Genomic DNA, 24,942 nt, shown 5'->3' on the forward strand with positions numbered 1-24,942 from the left:
CACTAAGAACTTTATTATTCTTCTTTGATGTGTGTAGGGGTTTTTGTTTTGTTTTGTTTTCTGGATATAGACTTGTACCCCATGCATGCCTGGTGCCCCAAGAGGCCAGAAGAGGGCATCAGATCCCCTAGCAGTTTACAGTTATAAACCCAGGTCCTCTGGAAGAACAGCCAGCACTCTCAGCCTCTGAGCCATCTCTAGCCCTGACTGGAGAGCTCAGTAAGAGCTCATCAGTATGTAGGTACACATGGAACTTCAGTTTAATGTAAAGAACTTGCTTGTGCAGCTTGGTGAGCAAGTAGAAATCAGCATTTTTCTCAATTAAATTTTACCCAATTAAAAAAAAAACAAACATAATTAATCATGTTTGGCTATACAGAGAAGTAGATAGACTTGCTCGGTATAGTCCTATTCCTGGTAGATAAAGGGCTTTTCTAGAAGGGGAATGGAGAAGGAATTTGCAAGTGGGGTGGGTGGTCCGAGATCAACAAAACGTCTTACATAGGATGCCTTCAGGAGGGAGTATAGAAAGCTCAGTAGACTTGTGTCTAGGTAGTGCTGTGATTTCTCCATGATCACAGACAAATCTGATTTGTTTGTCTGTTTCGTCTGTCTATTCTTGCTTTCCTGAAAGTGGAACCTTCTAGGCAAGCATCCCACCTACAGAACTGCTCCTTAGCACTAGCTTATTTTAAAATACAAAGCTAGAAATTTATACCTGATTTTATGCCCTAGATAATGTAGTATTTTGTGACCAGATCAGAAGGAAAAAATAAATTCATTTCATAGTACTAAATAGATAGTTTGCACATGTGAATTTTATTGATTTTAGTTTCTCATGGAGTGTTTAACTGATTATTATACTGCATCTGTTTTTTATAAAAGCAGGCTGTTTTAGTTACTATCATGAGCCAATAGTTCACCATCTTAATTATATTTTCAGCATTTACAGAGCAGGTACATAGTTAATCTGAATGGCTTTTTAAGAAGTAGGATATTTTTCTTTTGAAGTGCTTTATTCTATAATTTGCTGCTAAGCCTGTGTTAAAAAATTATTCTCTGCTTCCTCTTACTTCCGTTTCTTCCCTTTTGGGCCACATACAAGAAATGAGTTCTTGCTTCAACCAATAGAAGCTCGACTCCCATAGTGTTTACCTACTTTGCGTAACGCAGGCCCGCCTACACACATTCTGAGGTGTTTCAGTGAAAGAACACTGAACAGACGCTCAGCACAGCGTTGGTTCCCAGAGCAATCGGCAGTCTGACGAGAAGGAGGTTTAGCTCGTGGTGATAGCAACAAAATTAAAAGGTGGGTGCTCTGGGGCTTGATTTTAAGGTTCATGCTGAGCTTGGGGCAGAGGTAAACTTGCGAAAGGAAGCGAGCTGAAGCAGACTGCTTTTAATTGTCGTTTTTCATCCTTAACTCCAGAATTGTGTTGTGTGTGATTAAATTTCCTCCATCTTAGGACAAAGGCTGGGTAAATCTCAAGTCCAAAGTTTCTGTGTTCTTAGAATTTAACTATTAACCTCCTATCAGCAGTGAGAAAAGCCAGAGAAATATGCTAACTACAGGTGTTATGGCTGCCGATCTCACACCAGCCGGAAATGGAAGCGTGCTCTCATTTTTGGCGTTTGAAGACCAGCCCACAGCACTCAGCTTGTGTATGTCGTAGGACCTAATGTTATCAATCTGTTTTCCTTCCAAGCTTGAGAAATGTGTTGTTCTCTGAAGAAATGTATTTAGTAGTTCAGCAGTGTGCTGCTTTAGGGAGGCTTAAGGAGTGTTTCCACCTGGGTATCCTAATTGTTCTGATGGTTATGGTAAAGAGATTGAATAGTGTTATATCTAATCAATTATTAACTGCAGGGAATCTTTCCACCAAAAAGTAACAGGCATTGTTTCTCAGAAGGGTTCTGTTTTCACCAAAAGAAAAAATATATCTGAAAAAAATTGTTTTTGTGGTAAATTCTAAAGAAACTATGTCTGATCTAGATAGTGGCATATATGATCATTTCCCCCAGTTTTCTAGTCTGTGAGGAAGTAATTTCTTGTACATTAAAAAGATAGGTAAGACAAATTGGAAAATTGATCATAATTTAGATGTTTGGGATATTTGTAATGTGATAATGTAACAGTAAGCAGATGGGGAACAGCCCAGACATACGCATGTATATGAAGGGGGTTTGGTTCTAAAAACAGAACGTTCTTGACTTTCACACACATTGTCTCTAAACCACTGTTACAAAGTTCTGGAGAACACAGTATGATTTGGTCAGAGAAAGATCACCTGTGAGCCTTCAGAACTTTGCAAGGACAAAGAAGGAAGTGAAACTACAGGATTAAACTGCCATCATTTGCTGAGAGTAGCAGTAATTGTCATTTTTTAGTAATAGCTTCTCTTTATGGAAAGCTACCTTCTCTGAAAAAAGTTACTTCACTCATAGTTAGAAATTCAACTAAAATTTTCTTCTTATTCTTTTTTAAATGAAGTTTATTAAAACATTTTGAAAAGAAAATACCTAAAAATTAACTTCTATAAGAGTAGTAAAAGTATGTCCAAACTCATCTGATTTTTCTCTTTAAAAGATAATACATAAAAATAAAATTTCATATATATGAAACATTTGATGTTAAAATGAACTGTAGTAGATTTTGAGATTTTTAAGATTATATCTTAGCTGTTAGCACTGATGGGATAGATATTAGCCTAGTTACCAAGAAACACAGTTAAATCAGAGAAATGCGTAGGTCTTAAGTGATGGGGCAACACCATCATAACAACAAAGCATTTATTAATCTCTACTTGTATTCTTAATTAAATACTTAGTAGGTATTTAATAAGTACTTGGGTTTAGAACATTTACTTTTCATAGACTACATTTTGATCATGTTTTTCCTTTCACCCAACCCCTCCCGTATCCCTCCTACCTACCTCCTTACTCATCCAACTTTATGTGTGTGCATTCTCTTAAAATAAATAAATACCATAAAACAAAAAGCCAAACCCTCCACAGAGTTTATTGACCAAGCGCTCCTGCTGGGGGTCTGCCCTGGAGTATATGGATCTACCCAGTGACACTCTGTTGGGGAAACACGTTCCCTTTGCCAGCAGGTATCAGCTGCAGATAGCTTCTTGGTTAGGGTTGGGTCTCCATGTCTACTTTGCCCCCTCGCTGCTGGGGTCCTGTCTGGCTTGAACCTATACAGATGTTGTGTGTGCCACCAGTCTCTGTGAATCCATTTTTCATCAGCCCCATTGTGTCTGGAAAACAGTTTCCGTGAAATCATGCATGGCTTTGGCTCTTGCAGTCTTCCTGCCCCCTTTGCATAGGGCGTCGAGGGGAGGGTTTAATAAAGACATCCCGCTTAGGTCCAAGAGCCCCAGAGTCTCTCGCTCTGCACATTGTCTCATTATAGGTGTCATCAGCAAGGTTGAAACTACTAATTGGACACTAGTTCAGTTTCTCTGATCAATGACATAAGACAGTGTTGTCTTAGGGCCTTGCCATCAGGTGAGAGAGACCAACTAATAACAATGGCCATAGCTGTGATTGGCCAGTGATTCAACACCGTGTGACCCGCTCCTGGCAGGAGGTCTGTCCAGAGCACTGTCCTCTCTGTTGCTTGTTCTCTACTTAGATTACTTCCATACACGTATATATTTAGGGAGCGTCTGTAGCATGATTTCTCAAAAGACTGAGTGTTGTTATCCCTCCACATTCCCTCCTTTCCCTGCTCTGCCACCCCTCCCTATTTAGTACTCGTATTCTCCGTCTTCCCCCTTTTCTCACCATAATACTATATACTGTTTCCCTTCCTTGGAAGATCCTCTCCTCCATCTGACCCCATACTAGATACCTAGTTGCTGTGCTTATTTGGGTTGGAGCGTACATACCTAAAACTTAAAGGCTAAAATCATGTCTGAGAGAAAGCGTGCAACACTTGTCTTTTGGGGTCTGAGTAACCTCACGCAGGATGATTTTCTTCTAGCTCCACCCCTTTGTCTGTAAACTTCATTTTTCTTACTAGCTGGATAATATTCCAGCTGGAATAATTTTATGGCACCCTGGACCCTATAGCTTTTAGTTATTGGTAATTTTACTGAGGCACAAATTTGAATCCTGCCAGGTGTAAGGTTGCTTTATAAAAGGAGGCAAGGGTATTTGATGAGTGAACCCAGCACATGGCCCAGCATTGAAATCTTACTGCAAACTTGTTTTGTTTTGGTACTCATGAGAAATCCTACCCCTCAAATAACAGAGGATGAGTATTGTCCCTGCTTTTATGAGATAGGAGACCCACGTGCTGAAGAACTGGTTGGTAACTTTGGGAGTTCATAAGGAACTGGGTAGAGTTCTTACTCGAGTCCCAAGATTTTAGGGTCAGTCCTATGTAGTGATAGCTTATTTTACAAAACTATCTCTGAAGGAAGCACTGTGACGATGAGATAATTCAAGAAAACACTTAACTTTTAGCTTTTAAGATTTTATTTAAAAGCTTTTTAAATGAAATATACCAATCTTACTTACCTTAGGGTTTCTGCTTACATTTCATGCTTCTTCCTCTCAGGGCTCCCTTTCCTAGGCCATCTTAAATTTTTGCTTTAATATAGCTGTCTCCTGAGAGGCTCTGCCAGAGCATGACAAATACAGAGGCGAATGCTAGCAGCAAACCACTGAACCCAGTTGGAGGAGTTAGAGAAGGGATTGAAGGAGCTCAAGGGGCTTGCAACCCCATAAGAACAACAATACCAACCAACCAGAGCTCCCAGGGACTAAACCACTACCCAAAGAGTACACATGGACAGACCCATGGCTCCAGCTGCATATGTAGCAGAGGACGGCCTTGTTGGGCACCAATGGGAGGAGAAGCCCTTGGTCCTGCCAAGGTTGAACCCTCAGTGTAGGGGAATGTCAGGGCAGGGAGGTGGGAAGGGGGTTGGTATGGGATAGGGGGGTTATGAACAGGAAACTGGGAAAGGGGATAACATTTGAAATGTAAATGAAAAAAATACCCAGTAAAAAAAAAATCTTGCTTTAAGAGTAAAATTCGCTGAGATTACATAGCTGGCAGAACTGAAATAAATGCAGATACTTTTAAAAATTTCACTGTATGACATTCACTCTGAAGCTGTGTTACTAGTATATAAAGTGGTTTTTAAGACCATCCACAGCTTAATAAGACACCTTTATATATGTCTTTTTTTCTTTTTAAGAAAACATAAAGAATTTTGGTTGTTGTGGGTAGAACTGAAGACACTTTGTTGGTGTCACTCCAGTGGGCCCCTTGGTTAAAGGCTGTGGACAGGACATGGGAGCCAGGCAGAGATTGGATTTAATGGTTAACATTACAGAGATGTCTTAGTGGTCATGAGTGCCTGCTGCTCTTGCCAGAGGAGCAGAGCTGGGAACCCAGCACGTGTTGAAAGGCCCGTAACTACCTGTTACTCCAGCTCCAGAGGACCCAGCACCTTCCACATGTAGGTGCAGGGAACTGAACCAGGGTCCTCTGTAAAAGCATCAGTGCTCTTAACCCCTGAACAGCTCTCCAGCCCAAATAAAGCAAATCTTCAGAAATAAAGCAAAGGACCTGGAAGACACTGGGATTTGGAAAAGTGTGCAAGCAACACAGAACTTAAGCTGTGAGTTGTATGCAGTCGTGAAAGCAGACTTTGAATCTTGAACTTACTTTAGAATTATATTTATTTAGGGAAACTTTCAAGAGTTTTCTCCTGCCATGTGAGTCCCAGAAATTGCACACAGGCGTGGCCACAGGTGCCTTTATTTGCTGAACCCTTTGCTGCCCTTGAGTTCATTTTTTAATGACTTGACTTTAAGAAGCTTACCTTGCTTTCAGGTGCTTTGTCGTCGGCGTCGGCGTCGGCGTCTATTTTGAAATAGTTTGGTAAACTTTACCAGATGTTTTTGTCAAGACCAGGAACTTGACGCTGTTGGTACAGTGCTGTTTGCTTAACCATATGGTTTCAGCAGCCTTTCTCCCAGTGTGTGTCGTCTGGCACGGGATCCAGTTCATGTCCCCATGTTGCATGTATCCGTTGTGTCTTACTCTTCTTCAGTTTCTGAGGCTGTGAGACCTTTGCAGTTTTTGTAGTAATTTTGTAGGCATGCCACTTTGGATGTGCTTCGTGGGCTCTTGTGCTTGGATTGGGGCTCTTTACAACATACCTCATTGCATCACCAAAGAAAAGTGATGACAGCTCTTTGATCAGGCAGTGCTAAACTTGATCAGTAGGCCCACACCAGTAACTACTTCATTTCTTCCTCTTTGTATTTAGTATTTTCCCCTAGGGTAATTAGTAAATACCCTTGGGGAGATATTTTGACATTAAGGCATTATAACAAAAGCATGTACTTTTACATATTTCTACTCTTCAGTTTGGTTTAATATTATAGTTCATGGGCGTGCGTGCGTGCATGTATGTGTGTTGTGTGTGTGTGCGTGTGTAAAGTTCGGAAACCGACTTTGTGAAGTCAGTTCTCTCCTTACCCCTTTAGGTGGCTCCAGGGATTGAACTAAGGTCAGGAGGCTTGTGCAAGCACCTTTATCTGCTGAGCCATCTCACCCGCCATAATTTATTATTATTAGCGTATCTACTTCATACAAAGTCATGGTTTGTTGCAGCTTTTTGTGCATGTATAATCATATACTTTACTCAGAGTTACCCTGTCCCATAACTTTTTCTCCAGCTTTCCCAAAATATTACCCCTTGTACCTTTATGTCTTGAAAATATTTATAACAGTATTGATATTTTTTTAATCTGAGTTCCACACATGAGGAAGAGGGTGGCTTATCTCGTGTACCATGGCCTCCAGTGCTCCACTTTCCTGCAGGTGACATCATTTCATTCTGCATTACAGCTAAGAGAAGCTGCATTGTGCCAATGTAATGTTTCCTTATTTCTCTGACTCACAGAAGGTGGCTGTTGTTGCTGTTCTAAGCAGTTGTTCTCAGAATCATCATTTAGTGCTACTTTCTTTCATGGTCTATTTAAAAATTATTTCCTATGCCTAAAAAAATAAAACAAGGGCAATACGATACAATGTATTACTTGGTGTTCTAACTTCCAAATTTCTTACATTGGTAATAGTTTGAAGCTCTAGGGGGAATTCATTATATTCATTTTCCCTGAGCTTAAATTTTATCCCTTGTACATTAAAACTCAACTTTAAGAGGTTCGTTCTTAAGATTGTGCCTGGTGGACAATAGAACCAGCTGTACAGACCTTGTGTGCTTCGGTGTGCAGAGTTGAGCTGGTTAACTTACTTTCCAAGTGTAATCCTCCCCCCCCCACTCCCCCCACCCCCGTGACCTTAAGCCTAGTGTTCCAGCATTTACAGTGGTAGAGTATGAGCTGTTGCTTCAGTGGTCTTTCCTATTAATTGAGCCTTAGAGTAGCTACGATCTCTTACAGTTGTTGTGAGGTTTAAATCACGCGTGTCAAATGTTTAGAATAGTGCTTGGCACAGAGACAACCCTGCATCAGCTATTGTAAAGGGGGTGGGGGCAGATGGTGTTGGTATGTTGACTTAGGAGCTAGAACTCCCTTTACTTTTCCTACGCTTGTATTCAGAGTAGTGCTTAGTCCCACCAGACTTTCCCTTCCTGTAAAACGTTGTTACTTTAATAGTTAATAGGGGGATTTCTGTCTTACTTTCTCAGAAACATATATAACCACTTCAGCAATTTAAGTAATCTAAAATTGCCAAATACAGGCTAGACATGGACAGAGGACAATAAATATATTCGAGTTCCTGGTTGTTGTAAAATTACATTTTCTAGTGACACAGTGAATACAAGGACTTGGGGTCTGAGGGATGACCACTTAAGCAAACCCTGCTTCCCTTATCCCTCATCGTAAAGGCTCTCCCTGCAGCTTCTTCTTGACTCACATGCGAGGGCCTATCTTCCTGAGCTGTCGGGACTCACTTTTCTGTTTTCTTTCTGATGGTACCAAGAATGTGCTTTTATACGATACTGTGTTCCCCCTTGAGTTCCTTTTCCCCTCCATTATTAAAATTAAGTATACATTTATTGAAGATTTTGTTGATGGTCATTACCAGGTCTTAGGGTTGACAGATACACTGGACACTGAGGAAGTGACAAAGGTTCAAATGATCTCAGAAAGCACCAGTCATGGTTGTATTTCCATTACTAGTTTATACTATACTGTAATCGTTTGGGGTTTATTTTATACAGAATGCTTTCTAGTTTCCTAAATGACACCATAACAGGGTATCTTGGTTCTTATGAAGGAGCTAGCCTGTTCAGCCTCATGTGTGTGTCAGCCGTGGATTAGAAAACTTGAGCCTGCTTTCCTGCTGGGAGCCTCACCCACGCTCCTCCTATAAAAGAATGACTGCACTCACAGTTATGATAGAGAGGAGACAGGTTGGTGTTTCTTGGGCTGAATTAACATGGATTTTAGTCCCTGACCTATTCAGTTCCTTTGTCTAGAAAATGGAAATTAGTAAGATTTTCATATTCAACTCCTATATCTGTTTTAAGAGTCAAATAAACAATATTATGTGAAAGCATTTTGTTAATTCGCATTCTGTACGAATTCGTATTCTGTTGATCTCTGGGCAAGATCGGCCCTAGCCCATGAGTTGTTCAAACTGACATTCCTTTTTACTAAAAGGATGTTCTCATCTTTAACAAAGCTTGCTTCTATTTTTTTTACAACTGTGAGTAGAGGCCCAGAGGATCTCTCCTTATCTGACCATAGCCCTGGCCTTGGACTCATTCTGTGGTCACCCCAACTCCACTGCCTTTGCTGTGAACACTTGAAGAGACTCTGTCAGACATTTTAAATGCACACACACGATGGTTAACATCATTTATCAAGATGAGAGGGTCTCCTGTCCTCCTGCAGTCACTGCTAGTAAAACACTGAACTGCAGCTACACTTTCAAACCATCCCTCTATTAGCACTCGGCCTCATACACAGTCCATAAAGACAGTAGTTAACACCATGCTAATAAGCAGGTACTTGTAAGTACTTTTCTCTGTTCTAAGGATCACATTAAAATAGGGGAACTTTCCTGTGTTAGATCAGATTCTCTCATTCCCAGTTCAAGATTAAAGAGGTGGTTGTTCGCGTGGTTGAATGGAGTAGTGACATTTGTGTGGGGGTGGGTGGTTATGTTTGAGACACCCTGGCTAGCTTGCGCTTAGCTGCCCTTCACTCTCAGGTACTGAGAAGGCTCGGCCTGTACTACCATGCCCAGTACCACAGGATATTTTTGATTATCACAGTTATGTACGTTACTGACAGACGTCTGCGTAAAGGCCAGGGATGCTCCTGACATGTCTAAGGTGTACAGGCTCTGCCACTACAGTACCAAGATGTTGGTGATCCCCAGGCTGAAAAGCCCCAGTTGAGAGGAACTATCCTTGGGGGAAATAGTAATTTCTTTCTTGTCAGGATGGAATATGCCCTCAGAACTCTGAAGATGCCGTTTGGCTGATCTGGAAGTGGGTAGGTAGCAGAGTACTTGTGGTTTTGGGAAGGGGCCTATGGTTTTGGGAAGGGACCTATGGTTTTGGGAAGGGGCCTATGGTTTTGGGAAGGGGCCTATGGTTTTGGGAAGGGGCCTGTGGTTTTGGGAAGGGGCCTGTGGTTTTGGGAAGGGGCCTGTGGTTTTGGGAAGGGGCCTATGGTTTTGGGAAGGGGCCTATGGTTTTGGGAAGGGGCCTGTGGTTTTGGGAAGGGGCCTATGGTTTTGGGAAGGGGCCTGTGGTTTTGGGAAGGGGCCTATGGTTTTGGGAAGGGCTGTGGACTTCCCTTGCCTGCCCCGCTGCTGAAGGACAGTGAGAACACAGAAGTGCTAACTTCCAACTTCCCCTCTGACCCACTGTTCTGTGTAAAAGCTGCTGGTTCATCCCACTGATTACACAACAACAAAGGTCTCAGCAAGGCTGTTCTCATAGCATTCTTTCCATTGTCTTGGTAGAATGAATGGCGGTGTTTCAGATTCTTAGTGCCATCACACAGGGACAGGACTGCATGCACGGTATCAGCTCAGTAATGTAATGACAACAAGCAGACTGGGGTTGAGGGTGAGGACAGGCTTTGTCTGTGTATCCACAGCAAATACTCAAATGACTCAGGAGTTCGTTTTGAAGAACTCAGACTGAAGAAGACCTAGAGAATATTTAAGGGAAATGGATACAAAAGCTCTCTAGCAACTGAGTTTATGATAAAAATGCTGACCCGTTACATAGACAATGGCCTTCATGTAAACATTCTAGCAATTCCTGTTACAGCCATCAGTATGTACAAGAATTCCACTAAAAGAGAAACGGCAGTTGTGACACATTTATTTGCGGTTTAATAATGCTAATTCGATGTCTGTTGATTGTATTTAAGAAAACTCAATCCCAGGCAGGTGGTGGTGCTGCACGCACCCCTTTGATCCCAGCACTCGGGAGGGAGGGAGGGAGGGAGGGAGGAAAGAGAAAGAGAAGAAAAACATCTTGCTAGTCTTGGATCACTTAAGTATGTCAGTACTGATGGTGCTGAATGCTTTTAGGCTTTAGGATATTAGAGGTAAGAGTAGAACTTGAGTTTGAGCTTGTTCCTGTGACTGCAGCTTTAGTGTTACTGATAAAAATTTCCAGCCATGGGCTAGAGATGGCTCAGTGGTTAAGCTGACTTAAGATGGCTCACTGACTGCTCTTCCAGAGGTCCTGAGTTCAAATCCCAGCAACCACATGGTGGCTCATAACCATCTGTAATGGGATCTGATGCCTTTTCTGGTGTGTCTGAAGACAGCTACAGTATACTTATATATAATAAATAAATCTTTTTTAAAAATTTCAGTCATAGCAGTAGCAAAATTAAGTTATGAAGTACCAGTGACACAATTTTACAGTTGGGGGTCTCCACAGCATGAGGCACTGTAGTAAAGATCACAGCGGGGGTTGGGGATTTAGCTCAGCGGTAGAGCGCTTGCCTAGCAAGTGCAAGGCCCTGGGTTCGGTCCCCAGCTCCGAAAAAAAAAAAAAGAAAAGGAAAAAAAAAAAAAAAAAGATCACAGCGTTAGGAAGGCTGACAGCCACGGCCGGAACCTCTCCTGAGTAATATCACAGTGCACATTTTACTAGTAAGTCCTCAGGCCCGTCCAGGTGCTTGCTTATGTTCCCAGCTCCAGAATCTCCTCCATTCTACTTTAGTCCCTTTATTCTTAGAGACAGAGAAAACAGACTGCTTTGCTTAAAGAGCTACAGCTAGAACCAGGCTAACACTTGCTAGCTCTGTGGTACGCTGTCACTCAAATATGTATGTAACACCTTCAGACTTTAGGAGTAGATCTACTTTGCTAATACTATAATTTGAAGAAAATAAAAGAGGTCTAGTCATTCCTTTATGAAGTACTACTGGCAAGTTCTTTAAAATTTTCTCTACTTGAACATACACTAATTCCTTCCCTCTGATTTAATTGGATACAGATTCTTCTGTTGACAGTTTGTACTATACATACAAACATTAGATTGAACAGGTTGTATGTATGTATGTATGTATGTATGTATGTACCAAGAATTAGAGAAATAGAGGCCATGAATTTGATAGCTACAAGAGAGTGTGTGGGAAGAACTGGAGAGAAGAAACAGAAGGGGGAAAATGATGTGTTACATTTTAATTCCAATAAATAAATAATTTAAATATATTAAGCCACTATTTTATGGATCTCGTGGTTTCTTATGAGATTTTATGCTATCATTCTAATAGCTTCTTCACTGTAGATAAAATACCACTTTTTGTTTGTTTTATTGTTTTGTTTATCTGATTTCCATCTTTAGAACTTTTATCAGGATGCTGAGACCTTTGGGTTATGTAGAGACAGAATTGTTTAGTTCATGAATCTGTGCTTTCTCAGCCCGGGTTTGTTGTGTGTCGGGCATTATTTCTTTGAGCACTGCGGTGGTTCGCACGTTTTCTTCTTAGGCTGCAGTGATGCAGAGTTAGTTCTGGGCTGACCAGAAGGCTCTGCCTCCTCTGTCCAGCCTGCCTCGGGGGCCCTTGCCGCAGTTTAATCTGCCTTGGTTTAGCGGTTTCCACTTTGTGTCCGAGACGTTGTACTTTATCCCCACTGTCCAAGATGCAGTTGTTTCTTGGAGGTTTTATCATGGCTGCGTCTAACTCTGTTGGGTAGTCTTAGATTCCTCATTTCAGTCTTGTCCCCTGTTGTCCCCTCTTCTGCTTTAAATCTTTTTAGTTCTTGGTATGTTGGGATCTTAAGTTGAACCCTGGGTATTTCAAATTCTTTTTTGAGACTGTATATTCTTTGTGCTGCCATTTCCTGACACTGCTTCGTCAGCATCCTGGATGTCTGTCTGTCTGTTACTGACAGAGATAAAGTGTAGGTTCCCTACTGAACCTCTGTTGGCAGATTTCAGGAAGTATCCTTCTTACTACTGCCGAGTGCATGTGGAAATGAGATTCATCTGTGTGGTCTCCAAAGCTGTCACTAGGACTGACCACCAAAGTGGCCTGTGCACCTAGGTAAGCACCTTGGCTCCTTCCCAAGCCTGCATGACACCATCCTACTTTGATTTTCAGTCTCTTTTGTGGTTACAATGGTTGTCAAGACTCTACACCCAGCTCTGGCTGATGAGAATGGGCAGTTTCTGTAGTATTTGGGTACAGTAGAATAGGTAGAGTCAGCACTTTTTCTCTGCCAAACTGACACTTAATTGTTCAAAAAGGAAGCATGTTTTCACTCTTGTCTGTACTAGTTCACTTTTCCAGGTTGCTGGCTTCCTCGGTTCCATCTGGCATATATTAGCCAAAGAGCACAGAGAATTTACTATCTTGTTGTTCCTTAGATCCCGAAATTCCTACTGTTCTGCCTCTCTCAGCTTTTTATATCTTCTTACATATTTTTCATGTTTATTTATTATGTGCCCACATGTACCATACTGTGCATGTTTACAGCACTTGGTTCTTTGCCTTCACCACGCGGGGTCCCAGCTCAGACGCCGTCATTGGGGCCTACTCAGTGCGCAGCACCTTTACCAGCTGAGCGTCCTTGCCAGCCCCCCCCCTCCCCCAACAGACTTAGAAAACACTTTCTATGTCTGCTTACATCATTTTATCCATGGTCTTTGATTGTACTTTGTAGAAATAATAGGGAAATAGACAACTTTATTCTGTAAAGTGGCAGACAGATGTACATTTAATCTGTTTGTGTCAAATACAGAACCATCGTCAGGGAATATCACGTGCCGGGTATTCCGTGTGATTTTCACGATGTGTTTGTGAAGACTTGGAAAATACTCTTTTTCATGTTACTAATAAAACCTTTTTATCTCTAGGAAATAATGCAAAAGGTGTCTCAAGGCTCCTGACCAGTGAACAGAGATTTGAGAAAGACAGCCAAGCTCATGTTTTCTCCTGATCAAGAAAATCATCCTTCCAAAGCCCCAGTAAAATATGGCGAACTCATTGTCTTAGGGTAAGATTTCTGCATGATGACACATAGAACTCAGTTTAACATGGTCATTTTGGTCTGTGGGTTAGAATTGTTGTTATTTTGTTTTTAAGAATTTGTACCTCACTGTGTCCCACGGAGTGTAAAGCCTACAGTGTTAGCAGTTAGAAGAACGTTAGTGACCATGTTTATGCCATTCTTGTAAGCACTGACATGCTGCATAAGGGCTGGACAGACAGACGGCTCAGAGACTGATGGTCACACCACTCAGGATTCCTAACTCCCAGCAGACCTGAGCTCAGTGTCCAGCACCCACATCAGGAAGTTCAGCGTGGCCTGCAGCTCCAGGTCCAGAAGATGTTAGCACCCTCTTCTGGACCATAAGCAGCCACATGGAAATGTGAAAAAGCTTTACCTTGTCCTTACTCTAGAAAAAGAGTTTGCATTTCTTCTGATAACTTTTCCTTAGCTACTTGGCCAACTACCAAAGACCCTTTCCCTTTCCTGCTTCAGGTAGTTTTGTGTGCCTCCGTGTATATTTGTTCTTTTGCCTTCTGAGGTAGTGTTAATGTGTGCATAAGGACCAGCTTTGCTTGTACTCCTTGGTAAACAGACCTCAGGGAGCAGTAAACACATTTGTTTCAACAGTCACCTCACTCATTTAAACTCTGAGAAAAGCAATCTGGAGAGTGAAGGAGAGGAGATTCAGTTATTTTAATCTAAACCTGGAATAACTGTAAAATGTAGATACAGTCTGTTAGTTAAGAAGTCTAGAAACCGAAAATTATGGAATCTCCCATCCACTTGGTACTTATTTTTTTGCCTAAATGTCTGGCTCTCTAGACTTTGTTATGCTTTTGAGAATCAGATTATTATAGCTTCTTGTTTATTTATGACCTTTTAAAAATCTAACTGAATGTGTATGGGTGTTTTGTCTGCATGGATGCCCGATGCCCACAGAGGCCAGAAGGTAGCTTTACATCGCCCAGGACCACCAGCCCAGGGGTGGCTCCACCCGCCCAGGGGTAGCTCCTCTTGTATCAATAATCATGTCTTGCTAAGGTCCATGACTGACTCTACTCCATTCCTCTCAAACGCCTCTAGACAACCTTGTATCAATAATCAAGAAATGCCCACAGGTCAGTCTGAGGCTCCCTCCTGCCAGGTGACTCAGTTTCTGTCATATGTGGCAGTCATACTTGGATTCGTATTCTGGTTTGCCAGTGTCATTCGGGGACTTGAGGAAATGAGGTGCTCTATGCCTGTTTAATCCAGCAGGTTTTGTTTGTTTTTGCTTTTGAGTGTAGGACTGACTGATGTGTGAGGTGGAGTTCGGTGCTTCCTGGTGGCGGTACATACCCAGATGTTTCGGTTTGTTTTCAGTTTGCCCAGTTGTTTTAGTTATATTTCTTGCTTGTTTGCTATCGAGATTTATATGTGCTCTAGAGCAATGATTAGAAGATTGAAACAGCAGGCGTAGGTGTGGCCTCTGATTGGGCTAGAACTCAGGTGGACAGGAGCTGGCAGCTCATCAGTGTTCCTCTGTTCGGGCAGCTAGGAAAAGTCCAGACACGCTGGTTTCAAAAGTTTAGCATTGAAGGTGTTGGGTTCACAATCAAAGGAGATTGTATTTCAATTACCGTTGCAAAAAATATACCTTAAAATATATAGTCACAAGGATCATTGTTACTCAGTCCTTGCTTATATAAATAACTTAAAGCTGGTTTTAATTTTGTCTGTGGCTCAAAACATAGCAAGAAAAAAATCTCATTTTGATTCAGACCCAAGCTGGTCTGGAGATCAGTTTCGAGAAGGAATCTGAGGTAATTAACTGAGAATTGAATGTACATGTAAGGCAAACTATAACTTTGTTTTATATTCCTTTCCTATCAGGTATAATGGGTCTCTCCCAAACGGCGACAGAGGAAGGAGGAAAAGTAGGTTTGCTTTGTTTAAAAGACCTAAGGCAAATGGGGTGAAGCCTAGCACCGTGCACATTGCATGCACTCCTCAGGCCGCCAAGGTAAGACAACGTTCTAAAGAGGTTACCTTGGAAAACTGAAATGTTCCCATGTGTGGTCTGTGTTCTCTAGTGCTTCCCAGTTCTGTCTCAGATTTTCCTTTTGTTTGTACATATGGAATTCCCCATCCCTTTTAATGACAGAGCAGAGGCAGGTAGGAATGGAAAGTGTTCTCATCTCAAGGCTCTCTGGGCCTCTGATTTCATTTTCTTCTTGGCGTATACATGCTGAGATTTTACCCCAGCACCATGTACAGCGGAAGTGCATTCTCAGTGGTGCCCACAGTGTAACCTCTCACCCCCGAGGCCTTGTCAGTCAGTCCTCCCAGCCCTGTTTTATTTCCTCACCAAGTTTTAGAGGCTAGACCTTTAAGGCACTGTGAAAGTAGAGGAAGTTTTGAATCTTCATTTTGTCTTGGAATTTCTCTCTTTCCAGTTTATAGCACAAACTGAGTTGAGTTCCTTGACTTCTAGAGGTTATCAATAGCTAAGTAGCCCCAGAATGTATATAGACATTATACATCTGTGTTAGGTCCTTGTTAGGTTAAATGAGCTGCATTAAACTGGTATATGTTACTGTGTTAGGTGCCTTGTCCTTGAGGCTGATTAGATTTCAGCCAGAGAGGAAGGACTGTTGTTTCTAAGGTGCCCCCTCCTGATCCTCTGTGGAGAAGGAATGTGTTCAGGACAGAGTGGCTCAGTCTGGCTGCTCTGAAGTGTCTGCCACAGACTGCAGTCCTTGGGCCCTGTGTACTAAAACTCAGTCACTAACATCACTGATAAAGTAATGCCTCTGAGCTATGCAGTACCAAGGGAGATGTTCATAATCTACCTCTAAAGTCCTTTCTCCCTTTGTGCGTGCACATGCGTGTGTGCAGTGAGTGTTTGTGTACGTGCCTGTGCAGGCACAAGCCAACACTGCTGTCTTCATTCTCCATCCTGGTCTTTGAGTCAGGGTCTCACTGAAGCTGGTGGGCTTTGATCACAGTGCACTGACTGGCTGGTGAGCCCAGGTATCTCCTGTCTCTGCATCCTCAGTCTCTTACATCACAACCCTGACTTTCAGTGAGACTCCGGCTTACCCAGATGTGGTTCTTTTCCCTGATCTATATAAGAAAAGGTGTGACCACTTAAAAAAAAATGTAGCTTGAACACTCAACAATTCTTTAGAAATTAAGAACTAACTTTCAGAACTAAAGCTGTAACTCCATGGTAGGGTTATTTATTTCCTAGCATGTGTGATGTCCTGTGTGTTTGATCACAACAGCAACAAAGCTAATTCTTAGCCTTGTGCACACATCTGTAATCTCAGTCCTTAAGAGGCTAAAGAGGGATGGAAAGTTCTAGATCAACATGGGCAACACCGTAAGACCCTGTCCCTTGCTCTCTAAAGAAAATTCCAGAAGTTAACAGTTATTTGAAAATGTATACTCTTAATGCAGGATTGTGTAGGCTTTAAAGTGTGGAACAATTATAAATACTTATGAATGCATAAATACGTAGTAAAACATTAACACCATGCTTGTAAATTATCTATACTACGTTCTTGCTACGTTCTTGACGCAAGAGGGCTCCTATGTTAATGCACTTCTCAGTCAACCTGGCCTACCTCGTTTGTACCCTGGAGCCCACATGGCAGAAGGAGAGAACTGACTTCCACAAACTGCACTGATTCCCACCCGTGTGTGCACCACCCGTGTTCTCACACACACACACGCACATGCACAAATAAATAAATGTAACTCTAAAAAAGCATAAGTCTGTTTGATTGTCCACACCTGTATAATCCAGCACATGGGAAACTGAGACAGGAGGATCCAGAGTTCAAAGCTATTCTGCACTGCATAGTGAGGTGCAGGTCATCCTGAAGTACACAGACACAGTCAGTAAACCTAATAGATGGGACGAGAGCTGGTGTGGTGGCACGTGCCTGTCATCTCTACAGAAGCCGACACACAAGATCTCAAGCTTAAGGCCAGCCTGGGTTATACAGCCAGATGCACTCTCAAAGCAAACAAGCAAAAAGGCAGAAGCCCAGTACAGTGGCTCATACTTTCAATCCCAGCACTCAGGAGGCAGAGGCAGAGGCAGGGGGTTCTCTGTAAATTCAAGGCTAGCCTGGTCTACATAGCAGGGCCAACCAGGGCTATATACAGAGATGTCTCAAAACAGTGCACAAACAAGAGAGATGGTAAATTTGCATTTTAAAACCAGGTAGTTGGTGCTTAGGTATTTATTACCTTTAGATGTTTGAAAAATAATTTTCTTAAAAATATTAGAACTTCAAAAGGCCTTAACTGTTACAGATTAGCTAAAAAGCAAAAACGAGCATTTTCCCTTTTTTGCTATGTATAGTCACGCTTGTTTCCTTTTAACTGTTTTCCTCTTCTGCAACCTCCTTTGTGCAATAACCAGGTTTTCCTCTTCCAATATTGTCTTCAACTCATGACCATGGGAACACCTGAAATAAAACTGAGCGCTTCTAGGAGAGCAGTTCAGTTTTGGATAAGTCAAAAATACAGCCGTTGGAGATGCATCTCTCCATGTACTATTTGATCGCCCTCTACATTTCTGTGTCTGGTCTAGCATAGGTAAAGCCCCTGTAATCTGTAGGACTAGACAATGAACTGATAATTCTACCTTAACTGTATATATAATTTTATGTCACTTTAAAAATAAAAGTTTTGGGCTGGAGTGATGACTCAGCCATTAAAGGCTAGGCTCAACAACCAAATATATAAAAATAAAAGTTTTTTTTTCTTGAGATTTTGAATTTTCCCCTTAACAGAGAAATATTGGGCGTTGGCTTTGTGTCCACGTGGTATTTGATACTAATTCCCTTAGAATTTAAAGTGCTTTTAAGAGAAACACAGATTCTTAATAATTTTAAATTTATGTTTTTGTTCCATGACTATTAAAAAGTATTCTGGGGTTGGGGATTTAGCTCAGTGATAGAGCGCTTGCCTAGGAAGCGCAAGGCCCTGGGTTCGGTCCCCAGCTCTGAAAAAAAGAACCAAAAAAAAAAAAAAAAAGTATTCTGTAGTCCCTCAACAATTGAAGTTATATAGAGTTTCTTGCCTGTTAACCTAAATTACAGAAGGGAAATACATGTGTGTGTGCGTGTGCGTGCGTGCGTGTGTGTGTGTGTGTGTGTGTGTGTGTGTGTAATATTTTATCTTCCTTTAACGAAGAGATTTTTCTGATTTGATTGACTGCTAATATTTGCTGTTAACCCTTTCATTCCCAGGCAATAAGCAACAAGGACCAGCATAGCATATCGTATACTTTATCTCGAGCCCAGACAGTGGTGGTTGAATATACTCACGACAGCAACACTGATATGTTTCAGGTACTCTAACATGATTTTTTTTTTCTTTAAAAGTAAAAAGGTTAAAAAATCTGTTGTTGGTGACTTTGCTATGATCAGATTAAATACTATGCTTTCATGCTGTATGTTTAAAATATGTGTTGATTTTTTTAAACCTCATATCTAAACATGACTGTAGTGTGGTTTAAAGGTGGGCTCTGAGGTTGAGTCAGGAGCACTAGCTGCTCTTGCAGAGGACCTGGGTTCCCGGCATCCGATACATTAGGAGGCCCCCAACTGCCTGGAGCTCCAGTTCCAGGAGATCTGATGTCTCTTCTGGCCTCCAAGGCATACTCATGGTGCACATATGTGCATGCAGGCACTCGTACATACACACAAAATAAAATATAAATAAAATAAAAATAAAATATAAAAGAAAAGAGAGGTGGGGAGGAATCCTGGGACCTGGTAAACATTTCTTAGCTACTCTGTGCCTCCGTGCCCTCCTCCTCCACAGATCTGTGTTTGTGCGTGCATGTCTGTGCGTTGTGTGTGTGTGGCCACCACCTCCCCCCTTCGTCTCTGAGCAGCAGCAATCACAGGTAATCTCTCACTGTTGACATCGTTGTAGGGGTTTGGTTTTTAGCACATGTCTGGGCAGAACTCCTGGTATAATAAAGCTCTGTCTGGCTCCCATTCTCAGAACCAATCTGGTACTGGTATTTATTTTTATATCCTGATTATAGAGCAGTGAAGCCTGAAGACATACATTCTTGTTTTTTCAATAGTAGAATCAATCAATATTAGATTTTCTAAAGAAGCCTAACTAGAATCAACTATCATTCAATTAAAATTATTGTCCCAATCACCTTTTTCATTTTTCTTCATAATACTCAATGAAAAGGCCCAGAGACATATTTAATTTCAAATATTAGCAAAATATTTTTTTGAGGTTGATCTTTCCTCTAACCCTGTACATGAGCCATAGATTTAAAGAATCTTTACAGTTAGTATTAGAATATGTTTGTTTCTCATTGTTTTTACTAAACTAAATAGACAGCATCCTTAGTGATGAAAGGTTGGGTAATGGATCCTGGTAAATAACGCGATAGTAAACATTAGCCACATCCAATCAACAAGCAGTTAAGATATGTGGTTAGCTCTTTAAAATATCAAGATGATATATAGCTGTTTGGTCATAGATTTGAAATTTAACTCCAAAAGTCCCTTGTATTTATTTACTTCTTCTTTGTAATGGGCTCCTTGTTTTCCTGAGTTAATCTTCTAGTATCAGAAATTAGTTTCTACATGCAGCATCCCTATAGGAAGTTGCACATGCTCTGTGAGGCCCAAGAAGCCAGTCTGTTAATAGTAAATTAGCTCATCTTTGAGAAGTGATCATAGCTGCCTTCATACTGAGATGAGCGTTCCCATCCAGTCTGTCAGGTAGAAATTCAGATTCCAGTCGGCTAACTGTAGGTGCTGCCCTAGTGTGTAAGTGCAAAGTGCAGACTGCTGATGGGAGGAAGGGACATGGAAGTCTCCTCAGTCTTGTAACCTGTGCTTCCTCACCACACTTAGTAGAACAGCAACCAAGACAAAGGCATCATGCGAGGGGAAAAGATCGGATGTCAGAGAAACTGTATGAAATGTGGTAGATTGACGACTCTAGAATATGGTGCATAGAAATACCAGGAAATTAATTTGGATTGACTTTTTTTAAGGCAAACCTTGTGTCAACTTCTATCTCCTGTGGAAAAATAGAAAATATGCACTATCACTATAGTACAGAGTTGTAATCCCAGCTACTCAGGAGACTAAGGCAGGAGGAGGTAGAGTTCTAGGCCACCCTGTATAGCTAGGGACTGTATAGCTAGACCCTGCCTTCTCCCACACACACTCAAAGGCATCATGGTTGTAGAGAGTTGGTGTTTTTTGTGTGCATCATTAAGTTGTATAATGCTGTGTTATAATACGTTAAAGAACGATGGCCTCTGAACGATGGCCAGTGAAGGCTTAGTGGACTGTGCTTTGGAGTTTAGTTATTGATGTCTCAATCCTTATCAGCCTAAGTGGTTGGAGGAGAGGCTTGTTGCTAAAAGCCAGCACAGCCAACAGTAAGAACTGGCAGCTGGTGACACAGTGAGAAGAGATGGAGACTCCCCAGAGACTCCAAGAAGGCTGTGCACAGCCAGTGACCGGTCAGTGCTGACACAGCTCCTGCACACAGCAGCACTTTGGCTTGGACTCAGTGCTGTCCACAGCGAGAGCTCTAGACTTACTCATGTGCAGGGGGTTCCATTAAGGTGGGTAGTTTATGGTAGAAACATGATAACATTGCCGCCTTACGGGGTTAAAGCCGCGCGCCGTCTAGGAATCTGGGCCACATTGGATTCTTTATTCCCTGAGTTGTAGACATTCCATCATGTGCCCCCACTTAATTCTATGCCCGAGGTGACTGCCGAAGCAAAGAGTGTGAGGGTTAGCTTTCAAAGGTGTAGATGTCCCCACAGTGAAGGATTGTTAAGTTTGAGCTTTAGGAATTTCAGAGGCTTCATGTTTTTACATTATCCTTTCTTAATGGATTCCATGGTGTTCGTTGACTCGTTTTATATTAAATTCTTTTCCCCCTTTAGATTGGCCGGTCAACTGAAAGTCCTATTGATTTTGTGGTAACTGACACAGTTCCTGGAAGTCAGAGTAATTCCGACACGCAGTCCGTACAAAGCACTATATCGAGGTTTGCCTGTAGGATCATTTGTGAACGCAATCCTCCCTTTACAGCTCGGATTTATGCTGCAGGATTTGATTCATCAAAAAACATCTTTCTTGGGGTAAAAAGCTTTTTGATCACTAATGCTTTCTTTCATACCAGTTTCTACTTATACACAAATGGAAACTCACTCCTCTTTCTACAGGAGAAGGCTGCCAAATGGAAGACGTCCGACGGGCAGATGGACGGCCTGACCACCAATGGAGTTCTTGTGATGCATCCACGCGATGGGTTCACAGAAGACTCCAAGCCTGGAATATGGAGAGAGATATCCGTATGTGGGAACGTCTTCAGTCTGCGTGAAACCAGATCAGCGCAACAGAGAGGAAAGATGGTAGGTACTTGCGCGTCACTTCCTTTTACTACAATAAACAGAGGATGAGTTGGTCTGAGTACAGTGCGCGTGCATCTTGCTTTTTTCAGCAAAGCTCTTAGACATGTTGCTGACACAGAAAAACCAAGACCTTCAAACACAGACTTCCAAATACTAATTGTAGAGGGTAGTTGTTTCCGTTAGGAAAGGTTGGCTTCTGTTCTTTGTGTCCTTGACTGTACCTTACCAAAATTAACTAGGTTTGTTGGTTATCCAGATGATTAAATCAGAGAGAGGTTACTATTCAATGTGTTGTTGTTGATTTTCAAGTTTAGCATTTTTTACAACTGCTACTTAAAGTTCTATTTCCAAATTACATGCAAACAGAAACTTTCTTAAGTTTAGTGGGTAACCTTGGAGGTCTCCTGTCTTGTTAGACATACTGAAGATGTAGTGTGAACACAGTGGTAACTTTAGTTTTGAATCTTTTCTCCTTCAGGTGGAAATCGAAACCAATCAGCTGCAAGATGGCTCCTTAATCGACCTCTGTGGTGCAACCCTGCTGTGGCGCACAGCAGAAGGCCTTTCCCACACCCCTACTGTGAAACACTTAGAAGCTCTGAGACAGGAGATCAATGCAGCTCGGCCTCAGTGCCCTGTAGGCTTCAACACACTAGCCTTCCCCAGCATGAAGAGGAAAGATGTTGTAGATGAGAAGCAACCATGGGTATATCTGAACTGCGGCCATGTTCATGGTTACCATAACTGGGGAAACAAGGAAGAACGTGACGGCAAAGATCGTGAATGTCCTATGTGTAGGTCTGTTGGTCCCTATGTCCCTCTGTGGCTTGGATGTGAAGCTGGATTTTATGTGGACGCCGGCCCTCCCACCCATGCCTTTAGCCCCTGTGGGCATGTGTGTTCAGAAAAGACAACGGCTTACTGGTCCCAGATCCCGCTTCCTCATGGTACGCACACTTTTCACGCAGCCTGTCCCTTCTGTGCACATCAGTTGGCTGGTGAACAAGGCTATATCAGACTTATTTTCCAAGGACCTCTAGACTAGCAGCTGTCCTCCAGGACTGCATTACAAGTTCATAAGCTAAGTGATTGGGTTTGCCGACCCCTTGTCCGTGTAAGTTTCTCTGCTCTGGTCATTTGCATTAAGATGAAGAATTTTTTTAAATATTTATAATAGCAATTTCTGAGAAAAATTTGGGAAACTCGAGAAAAGGAATATTTGAAAGTTCCAGACTTCTGAATTCTGAGTTTTGAAAATCTATTTTGAGGAAAAAAAGACATAGTCTAATTTGATGCCTTCGTTTAGTGTTCTTGAATCCCTGCTCACCCTCAGTGTTGAGAGGTTGTTCTGTAGAACTGAGGGTCTGTTGGTTCAAACTATGTTAGTTTACAATTTGTTGCAAACATTGTAAAATACAGCAACATGTATATTAATTTTCTATTTATCTTTATCATAGAAAATACCTTAGAATGTTGTGATAGGTAGCATGGTAATGATGGTGTCACACACTTGGTGTGAGTGGTAGGTTAGTGGGCACGCAGCTCAAGGATTTGCAAAGTTAAGGAGAAAGGTAGGAGAGCTCCCCCAGCCCCATACAAGTAGGGGATTTGATGAACTAGAATATTTCATAAAACCAGATTCACATTAATTACCATTGTCTAAAAGGTGTTTGTTTTTAACCACATTGAATTTAACCAGAAAATGGTTTTTTCCTTCATGTTTCTCTCAAGTGTAGTACTATAACAAAAGTTAATGCTAAGAAACGTTTTATATGCTCCTTTGAATATGCAATTAATCTAGATGATCTATTTTTCTCCCATGATAACTGATCTGTTTTTAGTGCCAGCAACATTTGGCAAGTTTATTTTTTTGGATATAAACTGTGGTTCATCTGTTCACTGTTTCTAAAAAAAAAAAAAAAAAAAAGGAAAAAAGAAAAAAAATTCTATGAGAAAGTGAAGAAATTAACAAGAAAATTACTTGATTTGCTCTAGAAAAACTAAACAGTGTTTTGTTAATTCTTCTGCATTCGGACTATTGCAGGCATTAGAGCATCCAGAGCTACGAAGGGCTGGCTGCAGCAGCACCGCCCTTTGTAAGCCAGCAGACCAGCCTTAACTGTGGGCTTGACTCCTGCGAGCTGGCCTCAGTGTGACTCAGAAATGTTTGATTAGCAGATGAGAGAGCGAGGACACACCACGAGGGCTGCGTTCTCTTCCTCCAGCGCTGTGCAGGACAGTTTCTTCTCACCCTAGCCTTTTTAAATGCACCAGAAGTACAGACAGTTGCACTACACAAACCCTTTGAACACTTGTAGAAATCAGTCCACCGTAGATTAGACAGAATCACCTTCCAATCCTTTGACTTCTTTTCCTTTCATTTGAACAATTGTATAATAATTGACTATTGTCAAATTTTTGTCTGTGGTAGTATCGCTTTAATTTATCTTAGTACATCAACGTTTTGATTTAAAAAAGAATTAAAACAACAAAAAAAGTCACTTAGAAGCCATGAACTTTTTTTTTTTTTTGATTGTCAAATTTTCTTGTTTTGAAAATTATCATTTGGGTTCACTCAGGAAATGCATGTCAAGATTTGTATTATAAGTTAGCTGTGATGTATCAGTAACTGCTGGTTATTACCCTTTTTTCAAGGAAATTTAATTGATTTTGAAGTTTTCTGGTCACAACCTCCGTGACTAGGCAAGGAAACCAAGTCCTGTGTTGTGTTTTGTCATTTCTGTTGAGGCTCTATATTGTAGCTTAATTTTTATTTGCAATTAATTTATTCAAACTAAGTAAATACTTTTCAAAATAGACATGTGAATTTGTCTGTGTGGGCTCCTTTTTGCACAGTTGGAAGTATAGGAGTTTCCGTTTACTGAGAGAGACACTGTAAATATCAGAGAGAAGTCGTCATGGCAGTGACAGCGTAGAGCCCTTGTGAGGTTCAGCCTGAGTTCCCCGAATTGTACTTGTGAAGATAGAGTCCATGTTCTTTCCAAAAGCCCTAAATTTTCTCTCCTATCAGCTGAGAAAAGAAAACACAAGA

The 24,942-nt window shown here is 41.5% G+C and overlaps 2 protein-coding genes across 5 annotated transcripts in view; both read left to right on the forward strand.

Moving 5' to 3' along the window:
• Positions 1-10,831, forward strand: part of LOC148001475 (uncharacterized) — a 41,094-nt gene extending 30,263 nt beyond the window's left edge. Inside the window, exon 2 of the mRNA XM_087584698.1 lies at positions 10,794-10,831. The gene's annotated coding sequence lies outside the window, so the exon portion shown is untranslated. The remainder of the gene's footprint in view (positions 1-10,793) is intronic.
• The window catches only part of Peli1 (pellino E3 ubiquitin protein ligase 1), a 54,822-nt gene extending 30,113 nt beyond the window's left edge, over positions 1-24,709 (forward strand). Inside the window, exons 1-7 of one of the 4 annotated variants that reach the window (XM_087583528.1) lie at positions 1,138-1,309; positions 13,341-13,480; positions 15,350-15,479; positions 18,724-18,825; positions 21,420-21,617; positions 21,702-21,890; positions 22,369-24,709. In XM_087583528.1, coding sequence (XP_087439654.1) covers positions 13,410-13,480; positions 15,350-15,479; positions 18,724-18,825; positions 21,420-21,617; positions 21,702-21,890; positions 22,369-22,935 — 1,257 coding nt within the window. In that variant the 5' untranslated portion in view covers positions 1,138-1,309; positions 13,341-13,409 and the 3' untranslated portion in view covers positions 22,936-24,709. 4 annotated transcript variants of the gene reach the window in all.
• Positions 24,710-24,942: the final 233 nt, after the last annotated feature.

The sequence above is a fragment of the Rattus norvegicus genome, chromosome 14 (genome assembly GCF_021556685.1).
Source record: "Rattus norvegicus strain SHRSP/BbbUtx chromosome 14, alternate assembly SHRSP_T2T, whole genome shotgun sequence".
In the NCBI taxonomy this organism is placed as follows: domain Eukaryota; kingdom Metazoa; phylum Chordata; class Mammalia; order Rodentia; family Muridae; genus Rattus; species Rattus norvegicus.